General features: G+C 46.2%; 1 protein-coding gene across 1 annotated transcript in view; it reads right to left on the bottom strand.

The window, feature by feature from the left end:
* The window catches only part of LOC141129628 (vomeronasal type-2 receptor 116-like), a 124,639-nt gene that overhangs the window by 26,630 nt on the left and 85,172 nt on the right, over positions 1-12,837 (bottom strand). The window contains exon 3 of the mRNA XM_073617722.1: positions 11,870-11,993. Coding sequence (XP_073473823.1) covers positions 11,870-11,993 — 124 coding nt within the window. The remainder of the gene's footprint in view (positions 1-11,869; positions 11,994-12,837) is intronic.

Genomic DNA, 12,837 nt, shown 5'->3' with positions numbered 1-12,837 from the left:
CTTTCTGTACTTATTTATTTTAACGTGATTCGCACAAAGTGTTGAAAGACTAAAATGGTAAATAAAATAAAAAACTTTTGTACATGTGGATAATATCAGATTTCCTGGTTCCCCACTGCTAGGATGCTGAGCACTAAATGTAATACCCCCCGGGGTGAACTGAAGTAGTAAACTGCCACACTTTCTACTTAGATATGTGGAATAAAGTGCTAAAGTGCTTTACTATTATTATTACATCAATAAACCTGTCCATAAATCCATATACTATATATACAATAACAAAAACTCATCACTATCCAAAAATCTGTCCAAATAATTCATCAATGTGGAGTCAAAGAAAAGGCTCTTCATCAATGTGAAATCAAAAAAGAAAAAATTATATACAGTATCTCACAAAAGTGAGTACACCCCTCAGTCACATTTTTGTAAATCTTTGTAAAGATGGCCTAGGCTATAAGAAGATTGCCAAGACCCTGAAACTGAGCTGCAGCACAGTGGCCAAGACCTTACAGCGGTATAACAGGACAGGTTCCACTCAGAACAGCCATAAAAATGTTGGGGGAAGGGGAAAAAAAGGAGGGAATGGGCAAGCTATTCACTGGTAGGTGGTCAAATGTATTAGGTGGCCAACCACTGATCATTTACCTAGGATGACGTTGTTGCTGTAACCAATAAGCAATAAGCAAAAGGGAGGGGAGAGAATTACTCGATCTAGAGAAGTCCGGGTAATGGAAAGAGGTTACTTTTAACAACAAGAATAGATCGAAACTAATTCTATCAAAAGTATCAAATTTATGAATTAAAATGAATCATAAATCATATCCCCTTGTTGATAGCCTGGTTATCTTTACCTAACAGCCTGTTCCCCCACCAGCTCTTCCCCCTATCCTGTCTCCCCTCCATTTTTGTACTGCTCAGTAGGGATGAGCCGAACACCCCCCCGGTTCGGTTCACACCAGAACTTGCGAACAGACCAAAACTTCACACGAACGTTAGAACCCCATTGGGACTCATATGGGACTCAAACATTCGAAATCAAAAGTGCTCATTTTAAAGGCTAATTTGCATGGTATTGTCCTAAAAACGGTTTGGGGACTCGGGTCCTGCTCCAGGGCACATGTATCAATGCAAACATTTTTAAAAAAATTTTTTTTCGGGAGCAGTGATTTTAATAATGCTTAAAGTCAAACAATAAAAGTGTAATATTCCTTTAAATTTCATACCTGGGGGGTGTCTATAGTATGCCTGTAAAGGGGCGCATGTTTCCCGTGTTTAGAACAGTCTGACAGCAAAATGACATTTGGAAGGAAAAAACCCATTTAAAACTACTCGCGGCTATTAATGAATTGCCGGTCCGACAATACACATAAAAGTTCATTGATAAAAACGGCATGGGAATTCCCCACAGGGGAACCCCGAACCAAAATTAAAAAAAAAAACTGGCGTGGGGGTCCCCCTAAATTCCATACCAGGCTCTTCAGGTCTGGTATGGATATTAAGGGGAACCCCGTGGCAAAATTAAAAAAAAAAAATGACGTAGGGGTCCCCCCCAAAATACATACCAGACCCTTCAGGTCTGGTATGGATTTTAAGAGGAACCCCGCACCAAAATTTAAAAAAAAATTGGCGTGGGGTCCCCCCAAAAATCCATACCAGACCCTTATCTGAGCACGCAACCTGGCAGGCCACAGGAAAAGAGGGGGGGACGAGAGAGCACCCCCCCTCCTGAACCGTACCAGGCCACATGCCCTCAACATTGGGAGGGTGCTTTGGGGTAGCCCACCAAAGCACCTTGTCCCCATGTTGATGAGGACAAGGGCCTCATCCCCACAACCCTTGGCCGGTGGTTGTGGGGGTCTGCGGGCGGGTGGCTTATTGGAATCTTGAAGCCCCCTTTAACAAGGGGACCCCCAGATCCCAGCCCCCCCCGTGTGAAATGGTAAGGGGGTACAAAAGTACCCCTACCATGTCACAAAAAAAGTGTCAATAATGTTAAAAATGACAAGAGACAGTTTTTGACAATTCCTTTATTAAAAGTCTTCTTTTTTCCATCTTCTTTTTTCTATCTTCCTTCGGTTTCTTCCTCCATCTTCTTCTTCCTCCGATCCTCTGCTTCTTTCTCTGGTGTTCTTGTCTGGAATCTCCCTCCGCAGCATCTTCTTCTCTTCATCTTTTTCTCTTCATCTTCTTTTCGGGCTGCTCCGCATCCATGATTGGATGGAGGCTGCCGCTGTGTGACGCTTCTCGTCTTCTGACTGTTCTCTGTTCTCTGACACACGGGGACTTGACAGGGACTTCCCTGTGGCATTCCCCATGACGTCAGAGGGGCGGGTGACCCCGTCCCCCTCTGACGTCACGGGGAGTGCCACAGGGAAGTCCCCATCAAGTCCCCGTGCGCCAGAGGGGGGCGGGGTCACCGGGTGGCCCCGCCCTCCACTATTTAAGAACAGTCAGAAGACGAGAAGCGTCACACAGCGGGAGCCTCCCATCCAATCATGGATGCGGAGCGGCCCGAAAAGAAGATGAGGACAAGAAGATGAAGAGAAGAAGATGAAGAGGCAAGGATGTGGAATTCCCTTCCACAGGTGGTGGTCTCAGCGGGGAGCATTGATAGCTTCAAGAAACTATTAGATAATCACCTGAATGACCGCAATATACAGGGATATATAATGTAATACTGACACATAATCACACACATAGGTTGGACTTGATGGACTTGTGTCTTTTTTCAACCTCACCTACTATGTAACTATATGTAACTATGTAAGAGAAGAAGATGAAGAGAAACAGATGAAGAGAAAAGTGTCACACAGCGGGAGCCTTCCATCCAATCATGGATGCGGAGCGGCCCGAAATGAAGAGAAGTAGATGAAGATAAGAAGATGCTGCAGAGGGAGATGCCGGACGAGAACACCGAAGAAAGAAGCAGAAGATCGGAGGAAGAAGGTGGAGGTAAAAACCGAAGGAAGATAGAAGAAAGAAGATAGAAGAAGGAAAAAAGAAGACTTTAAATAAAGGAATTGTCAAAGACTGTCTCTTGTCATTTTTAACATTTTTGACAGTTTTTTTGTGAAATGGTAGGGGTACTTTTGTACCCCCTTACCATTTCACACAGGGGGGTGGAATATGGGGGTCCCCTTGTTAAAGGGGGCTTCCAGATTCCGATAAGCCCCCCGCCCGCAGACCCCCACAACCACCAGCCAAGGGTTGTGGAGATGAGGCCCTTGTCCTCATCAACATGGGGACAAGGTGCTTTGGTGGGCTACCCCAAAGCACCCTCCCAATGTTGAGGGAATGTGGCCTGGTACATTTCAGGAGGGGGGTGCTCTCTTGTCCCCCCTTTTTTCCTGCGGCCTGCCAGGTTGCGTGCTCGGATAAGGGTCTGGTATGGATTTTTGGGGGGCCCCACACCAATTTTTTTTAAATTTTGGCGCGGGGTTCCCCTTAAAATACATACCAGATCTGAAGGGTCTGGTATGGAATTTAGGGGGACCCCCACGCCAGTTTTTTTTTTTTTAATTCTGGTTCGGGGTTCCCCTGTGGGGAAATCCCATGCCGTTTTTATCAATGAACTTCTATGTGTATTGTCGGACCGGCAATTCATATAGCCGCAAGTAGTTTGACTTTTTTCCTTTTTTCCTTTTTTTCCTTTTTTCCTTTGACTTTTTTCCTTTGAAATGTCATTTTGCTGTCAGACTGTTCTAAACACGGGAAACATGCGCCCCTTTACAGGCATACTATAGACACTCCCCAGGTACGAAAGTTAAAGGAATATTACACTTTTATTGTTTGACTTTAAGCATTATTAACCACTTCCCGCCCGCCCTATAGTGGATTGACATCCAGGAAGTGGTTCCATTATCCTGACTGGACGTCATATGACGTCCAGCAGGATAACATGCCGCCGCGTGCCCTCGGGGGTGTGCATTGTGGCGATCGGTGGAGCGGTGTGTCAGCCTGACACACTGCTACACCGATCTTGGTAAAGAGCCTCCGGCGGAGGCTCTTTACCACGTGAACAGCCGTGTCCAATCACGGCTGATCACGCTGTCAATGGGAAGAGCCGTTGATCAGCTTTTCCTCACTCGCGTCTGAGAGACGCGAGTAGAGGAGAGCCAATCGGCGGTTCTCCTGGCAGGGGGGGTCTGCGCTGATTGTTTATCAGTGCAGCCCCCCCTCAGATGACCACACTGGACCACCAGGGAAGGGGCAACATGTGGATGGCCAGGTATGTACCCCATGGCCATCCACATGTGCCCAATGTGCCCAATCTGTGCCAATCAGTGCCCACAAATGGGCACTGATTGGCACCATTATGTTCCAGATATGACCCCAATATATTTTATCAGTGCCACCTGTCATTGCCCATCGGTGCCACCTGTCAGTGCCCATCTGTGCCCATCAGTGCCCATCAGTGCCCATATATCAGTGCCCATCAGTGCCACACATCAGTACCACCCATATGTACCAAACAATGCCACCTACGAGTGCCCATCAGTGCCGCCTACAAGTGCCCATCGGTGCCACCTATGAGTGCCCATCAGTGCTGCATACCAGTGCCACCTATCAGTGCCCATCAGTGCCACCTATCAGTGCCCATCAGTGCCGCCTATCAGTGCCCAGCATCAGTGCCCATCAGTGCCACCTCATCAGTGCCACCTCATCGTGCCCATCAGTGCCGCTGTATCAGTGCTTGTCAGTGCAGCCATATCAGTGCCCATCATTGAAGGAGAAAACGCACTTATTTACAAAAAATTTTAACACAAACAAAGAAAAACTTTTTTTTCGAAATTTTCTGTCTTTTTTTATTTGTTGCGCAAAAAATAAAAACCACAGAGGTGATCAAATACCACCAAAAGAAAGCTCTATTTGTGGGAACAAAATGATAAAAAATTTGTTTGGGTACAGTGTAGCACGACCGCGCAATTGTCATTTAAATTGCGACAGCGCTGACAGCTGAAAATTGGCCTGGGTGGGAAGGTATCTAAGTGCCTGGTATTGAAGTGGTTAAAATCACTGCTCCCGAAAAAACGGCCGTTTTTAAAACTTTTTTTTGCATTGATCCATGTCCCCTGGGGCAGGACCCAGGTCCCCAAACACTTTTTATGACAATACCATGCATATAAGCCTTTAAAATTAGCACTTTTGATTTCTCCCACAGACTTTTAAGGGTGTTCCGCGGCTTTCGAATTCGAAACACCCCAAATTTGTCGAACAGCCGATGTTCGAGTCGAACATGAGTTCGGCTCGAACTTGAAGCTCATCCCTACTGCTCAGTGCCAGTTATCAACAAAAAAATTGTGAATTAAGTGATCCATTGTGATCCTCTCGGGATAGTTCCTACATTTACTAATTGATTAAGAAACTGGATCACTGACCATTAAAAGCATCCAAGCTGTGTTCAGTGTTGTCCTGTACTCTGTATGTTGTCTTGTCTGTAGAAATGTGTTATATGGTTACTTGCTCAATACCATACTGTGATCAACTGGTTTTATGAACATATCAATGTGTTTGAATGAACGTTTTTTGACTAATTTAAGAGCCCTTGCACACTGGGGCGGGGGGCGGCGTCGGCGGTAAAACGCCGCTATTAATAGCGGCGTTTTACCGTCGGTATGCGGCCGCTAGCGGGGCGGTTTTACCCCCCGCTAGCGGCCGAGAAAGGGTTAAATACCACCGCAAAGCGCCTCTGCAGAGGCGCATTGCCGGCGGTATAGCCGCGCCGTCCCATTGATTTCAATGGGCAGGAGCGGTAAAGGAGCGGTATACACACCGCTCCTTCACCGCTCCGAAGATGCTGCTAGCAGGACTTTTATTACCGTCCTGCCAGCGCATCGCTCCAGTGTGCAAGCCCTCGGGGCTTTCACACTGGGATGACAGCAGCGGCACTTTCGGGGCGGTTTGCAGGCGCTATTATTAGCGCAATAGCGCCTGCAAACCGCCCCAGTGTGCAAGGGCTCTAAGATGACTTGATTAATTTTAATTAATAAATTTGATACTTTTGATAGAATTAGTCTTGACCTATTCTTGTTGCTAAAAGTAACCTCTTTCCATTACCCGGACTTCTCTAGACCGAGTAATTCTCTCCACTCCCTTTATTCATTATATCCACTCAGAACAGGCCTCACCATGGTCCACCACAGAAGTTGAGTGCACGTGCTCAGCATCATATCCAGAGGTTGTCTTTGGGAAATAGACATATGAGTGCTGCCAGCATTGCTGCAGAGGTTGTAGGGGTGGGGGGTCAGCCTGTCAGTGCTTAGACCATATGCCGCACACTGCATCAAATTGGTCTGCATGGCTGTCACCCCAGAAGGAAGCCTCTTCTAAAGATGATGCGCAAGAAAGCCCGCAAACAGTTTGCTGAAGACAAGCAGACTAAGAACATGGATTACTGGAACCATGTCCTGTGGTCTGATGAGACCAAGATAAACTTATTTGGTTCAGATGGTGTCAAGCGTGTGTGGCGGCAACCAGGTGAGGAGTACAAAGACAAGTGTGTCTTGTCTACAGTCAAGTATGGTGGTGGGAGTGTCATGGTCTGGGGCTGCATGAGTGCTGCCGCCACTGGGGAGCTACAGATCATTGAGGGAACCATGAATGCCAACATGTACTGTGGCATACTGAAGCAGAGCATGATCCCCTCTCTTCAGAGACTGAGCCGCAGGGCAGTATTCCAATTTGATAACTACCCCAAGCACACCTCCAAGATGACCACTGCCTTGCTAAAGAAGCTGAAGGTAAAGGTGATGGACTGGCCAAGCATGTCTCCAGACCTAATCCCTATTGAGCATCTGTGGGGCATCCTCTAAATGGAAGGAGGAGGAGCGCAAGGTCTCTAACATCCACCAGCTCCGTGATGTCGTCTTGGAGGAGTGGAAGAGGACTCCAGTGACAACCTGCGAAACTCTGGTGAACTCCATGCCCAAGAGGGTTAAGGCAGTGCTGGAAAATAATGGTGACCACACAAAATATTAACACTTTGGACCCAATTTGGACATTTTCACTTAGGGGTGTACTCACTTTTGTTGCTAGCAGTTTAGACATTAATGGCTGTCTGTTGAGTTATTTTGAGGAGACGGTAAATTTACACTGTTGTACAAGCTGTACACTCACTACTTTACATTGTAGCAAAGTGTCATTTCTTCAGTGTTGTCACATGAAAAGATAAAATAAAATATTCACAAAAATGTGATGGGTGTACTTACTTTTGTGAGATACTGTATGTGCAGTCCATGCTTTGAAAATAAAGCATGTTGTCAGTGAAAAAAGTGCATAAAAGTTCATCAGCATAAGGTGCATGTGAGGTTCCTCCAATATTAAGCTATAAAGTGCTCCATGCAAATCACTGCAACACCCAGTGTGTAGACTCCCACCAGAGGGCGCACTCACCTGCCGGGGTGGACCCCCTGGGCTTATGCTGAGGTGGGTCAACAAGGCTTTGGAATAAATGTATGTTCACCCAATGGTTTTATTTTTTGCTATTTTTTGTTATTCACATTTTAATTTTTATTTCATTTTTATTCAGTTTTATTATATTTTTCATTTTTATTCTTATTTTTTTTTTACTTTTATTTTTCATATTTATTTTCATTTTCAATTAAAAGTGGATGTAAACTAGACATGTGCAGAAAGAAAAATGTGTTTTGTTTCATTTTGTTTTGTTATTTACATAAATTTGTTAAATTTAGTTAAATTTGTTTAATTCGTTTTTGAATCAATTCGATAAAATTTCGAATTCGAAAAGTTTTTGAATTCAAAAAGTTTTCGAATGGTTTTCTAATTTCCAAAAAGAATAAAATAGAATAGAAAATAAAGGAATAGAATATTCTGTTTCTTTATTTTCTATTTTATTCTCTTTGGAAATTGGAAAACTATTCAAATTTAGGTCTGTTTAGGCAGGGTTGCTGTTAAATTTACCTATCCTGGGGACATCTGGCTGCTAGGCTGTCTGAGGGTCTATCCAGAAGCAAGAGAGCAGCGAAGGGTTGGGACTGCGGCTTGCAGTTCAACCAGAAGTGACAGTTCTTTCATCCGGAGAACCAGTAGTTGTTGGAGGTAGAGGGGAAGCTGTCACCACTAAGGGACCATCCACCTTGTTACCAGAGACCACAGTGAGTAGCTAAAGCAAGTACCAGAGCAGTTTTCTCACCAACTGGGGATGGTGAAGAATTGGGAAACTTCGGCAAGGTGTCAAGCCAGGGACCCAGCCAGCGTAGGTGACGCTTGCAGAGCAGTCTTGTGAGCCAAACCAGGGACCGAGCATGCCATCAGAGGTGACGCTTAAGGAGTGTCTGTGAGTGCCAAGCTAGGGACCCAGCAGGGGACCCCACGGGGGTGACACTTGAGGAAGATACTGAGTTAGAAAGTTGGAAGAGCTCAGGAGATCCAGTGGCAGTGGATCAGCAAGTCTAGTGAAAGACTAGGAGCTCAGTTGAGTGAAGATCAACAAGAGGAGATTGTAGAGGAAGTAAAGAAGCTTGTCACAACTTTTGTTAGAAACTGTTACAAGACTGTTGCCATAGGAGACAGCGATCCTACACATGCAGATGTGGTGTCAGTCTGGGTGCCTTTCACTGCATGGCTGTCTACCTATAGAAGTCTCAGAGTCTGCCAATTAACATTGCAACCACTTAAGGGTGTCCTGGCCCTAAACCCTCTCTTCCACAGTTACGTTTTAAGAGACAATAAATCTCTTTGCATTCAAGAAGTGTCTGGCGCCCATGAATCTACCTTGCATTGCACCCACCATGCCTTGTAATCCACTCTACACAGAAAGATGTCAGTTGTCCTTAACTCTGGAGGTCACCATTAGGCCCCTGGGGACCCGGGACCCGGCTACACTTACATAAGGACATGTGTGTTTCAGTGCATTTTTGGTGTGTTTAGATGCCTTTTACAGCATTACACTTTTTTCTGGAACGCACTGAAACCGCAAGCACTGGTGTGAACTATGCCACTGAAAACCATGTTACCTACTTTCCATGCGCTTTTGATGCAGAAAAAAAAACGCACTGGACTGCATGTATTATAAACTGGCCCTTATACCACTTCCTGCCCGCAGTACATCATATGACGTCCTGGGCTTTCACTGGTGATATCAGGATGACGGGTGCAGCTATAGTCATCATTTAGATATCTTTTTTTTCCGCCGCCGATTCCCTGCACAATAAAAAACATAGCTGTTCAGCCGCTTGATTGTTTTAACAGGCGGTGTAAGAGGTCATCCCCCCTTCGGTCACGCCTTCTGGTACTTCTAAGGACTTGCTCATGTGATCGGCAAGCTGGAGAAGCAATTTGGCCAGCGGCGGAAGTTTGTCATTGAGAATACCGAGGACCAAATGGTCCCCAGCAGTCTCTATCACCTTCGAAGGCTGGGCGTGGTGTTGTGACGTCATGTCCGGCCCCAGTAGTTGTAAACACTGACGTGTGTTCAAGTGGAAAGGCTGAAATTGCTTATTTTTTTATCTCAGTCTTTCCAGCCTAGAGGAGAGATAGACCCCAGATCTCTCCATAAAGAGGACCTTTCATGTAGGGTTCCCACCTTTTCTTCAAGCCAAAAGCAAACACTTGTCTGGTGCACAGCAACGTTTATTTTTTATTTTTGTAGTATACATTGTAAAAGTACCTTGGACACTTTTGGGTGGTTTAAAGTGGCAGCAGGATGGACAGAGGGGTAGACAAGGAGCAGCAGAATGGACAGGGGGCAGCAAAATGAACAAGGGAGCAGCAGAATGAACAGGGGGCCAGCCAAATGGACAAAGAGGCAGCGGGAGGGACAGGGGGGTAGCAGAATGTACAAGGGGCAGAGGGGCAGACAGGGAGGTAGCAGGATGGAAGGGGGGGCAGCAGAATGGACAAGGGAGCAGAGGGGTGGACAGGAAGGTAGCAGAATAGAAGGGGAGGTAGCAGGATGGACAGGGGGACAGCAGAATGGACAAGGGGGCAGAGGGGTAGACAGGGAGGCAGCAGGATGGACAAAAGGGCAGCAGAATGGACAAGAGGCAGAGGGGTGGATAGGTAGGTAGCGGGATGGACAGGGTGAAGCAGAATGGACAAGGAGGCAGAGGGGTGGTCAGGGAGGCAGCAGAATGGACAAGGGGGCAGAGGGGTGGACATGGAGGCAGCAGGAGGGACAGGGAGGCATAAGAATGGACAAGGGGGCAGAGGGGTGGACAGGGGGTAGCAGAATGGAAAAGGGGGCAGAGGGGTGGACATGGAGTCAGCGGGATAGACAGGGGGCAGCAGAATGGACAAGGGGGCAGAGGGATGGACAGGTAGGCAGCGGAAGGGACAGGGGGCAGCAGAATAGACAAGGGGACAGAGGGGAGGACAGGGAGGCAGTGGGAGGGGCAGGGGGCAGCAGAATGGACAAAGGGGTGGACAGGGAGGCAGTGGGAAGGACAGGGGGCAGCAGAATGGACAAGGGGGCAGAGGGGTGGACAGGGAGGCAGTGGGAAGGACAGGGGGCAGCAGAATGGACAAGGAGGGCAGAGGGGTGGACAGGGAGGCAGTGGGAAGGACAGGGAGCAGCAGAATGGACAAGGGGCAGAGGGGTGGACATTGAGGCAATGGGATGGACAAGGGGGCATCGGGAGGGACAGGAGGCAGCGGGGTGGACAGAGGGGTAGCGGGCTGGATAGAGGGGCAGCAGGGTAGTGTTGAGGGGGCAGTGGGGTGAATCAGGGGGTGGGCAGTGGGATTGACAGGGGGCAGTAGTCAGGTAAACAGTGGGGTGTACAGTGAGGTGACAGTGGTGGACTCCATAAGTGTCTCCTGCTGTCCCGTTCTATAGGCTGTTAGGAGCTCCCATGTGTTACAAGCAGTGAGTGGAGCTGGATGATCCTGTCATCAAGGAGAAACACAGACAGGGAGAAGAGGGGTCCTTTAGCTGCTGGTGGTCTGTCCTGAGGGGTGCCTGCTGTTTTTGGGCACTTAAAGCCTTGAGGTGTAAACTCAGAATGTCAGTGAGGGGGACAGAAACCAGCAGAAGTAAATAGAGAAGAGTGTGTGGTCACTGGAATGGGGACAGAGATGAGGAGAAGACACACGGGTGACACTGGGGACACCTCACTGGCAAGTATGCTGTCTGAATAATGTCATTAATCCCGGAGAGGTGACAACCCTACCCTCTGGCATGTCCTATTCTTATTACAAACAATGTTAACATTCCTTCTAATGGGAATAAAAGTGATAAAAAAATAAATAAAGAGAAAGTGTCAAAATATAAAAATAAAATAAACAATAAAAAAACTAAATTATAAAAATAAAGCGCCCCCATCCCCACGTGCTCGCGCGCAGAAGCAAACGCATACGTAAGTGGCATCCTCATATGTAAACAACATTCAACCACATATGTGAGGTATCACCGCAAACGTCAGAGCGAGAGCAATAATTCTAGCACTAGATCTCCTCTGTAACTCTAAATGGGTAATCTGTAAAAAAAAATGGAGATTTTTAAGTACCGAAATTTGGCGCCATTCCACGATTGTGCGCAATATCAAAGCATGGCATGTTGGGTATCTATTTACTCATCGTAACATCATCTTTCACATTATACAAAAAAATTGGGCTAACTTTACTGGTTTTTTTTTTGTTTGTTTTTTTAATTCGTGAGACCTAAAAGCGTTTGAAAAATTGCTGCGCAAATACTGTGTGACACAAAAAGTTGCAATGACCACCACTTTATTCCCTAAGGTCTCTACTAAAAAAAATATATATAAAATGTTTGGGAGTTTTAAGTAATTTTCTAGCAAAAAATGATGATTTTTACATGTAGGAGAGGAGTGCCGGAATCGGTCTATAAAAGGATAAAACATGGGGGTGACAGAGATGTACAGGACTTCATAAAGACAAATACAAACCTTACCAGAAATGTTGGAGATCTCTCCTTCTGGACATGAGACACACTCATAGCAACATTTATGAATTGAAGACCCAAATTTTTTTCTGGTGCCAGGAATACAGGGATCCGAACATCGAGATACTGTGACCTGAAAATCAAATATTATTATTATTATTATTATTATTATTATTATTATATTTTAAAGATCCATCATATTTCATGAGGCTTTTCAAAAGTGTTACAAATGAGGTTTGGCTTTGCCTTCACCATGGGTTCAAGTTGAATTCTTCAGGTTTGATATCCAATCAGGTGGGGGTCAGCAATAGGGCTGCCACTTTTTCTTCAAGCCAAGCAGTGCAAAACATTTTTTTTAGCATACCCTGTAGGATTGTAACAGATCCGGGACACCTTTGGGAGCTCCAAAGAGAAAAGCAATGTGGCGTGCATAGTGCCTCCTCACCCTCCTATCAGGCCCAGTTCTGAGCCACATTCCTATTTGAATATTGTGTCCGGGTTTTAGGCAGACTGAAACCTGGACACATGATTCAAAACCCGAACTGTCCAGGTGAATCCCAGACAGGTGGCAACCCTAGTCAGCAACCTGTTGATCACAGACAGGTGACTGGTAGATGGTGGTCTGGGCTTGCTTATCCGCCATTCCAGAACATCACAGAGTGCATAATAGTATAGGGCTGCTGTCACTGTGATGTGCTACAGCTTACCCACACCGCGGGTGCAGTGCAGTGTACCTGCAGCTTTCCTGTGGGTTTGCTGCACTTAGCCATATACTTCTATTTAGGGATGAGCTGAACATCCCTTCCTAGGGGTAGATTTCATCTCACTTCCTGTTGTCTTCTTCCATTTGCAAGTAGGAGTCGTTTGTAAGTTGGATGTTTGAAAGTAGGGGCCTGCCCTATATAAAAAATATGTATATGTGTTGAATGCGCTACTCTACTTAAACCGCACCACTCTGTTAAGTATCCAAACTTACA

This window comes from Aquarana catesbeiana, linkage group LG02 (assembly GCF_042186555.1).
Source record: "Aquarana catesbeiana isolate 2022-GZ linkage group LG02, ASM4218655v1, whole genome shotgun sequence".
NCBI lineage: Eukaryota > Metazoa > Chordata > Amphibia > Anura > Ranidae > Aquarana > Aquarana catesbeiana.
Note: the sequence above shows the minus strand (reverse complement) of the source record. Positions and strands in the feature narration are given on the sequence as shown.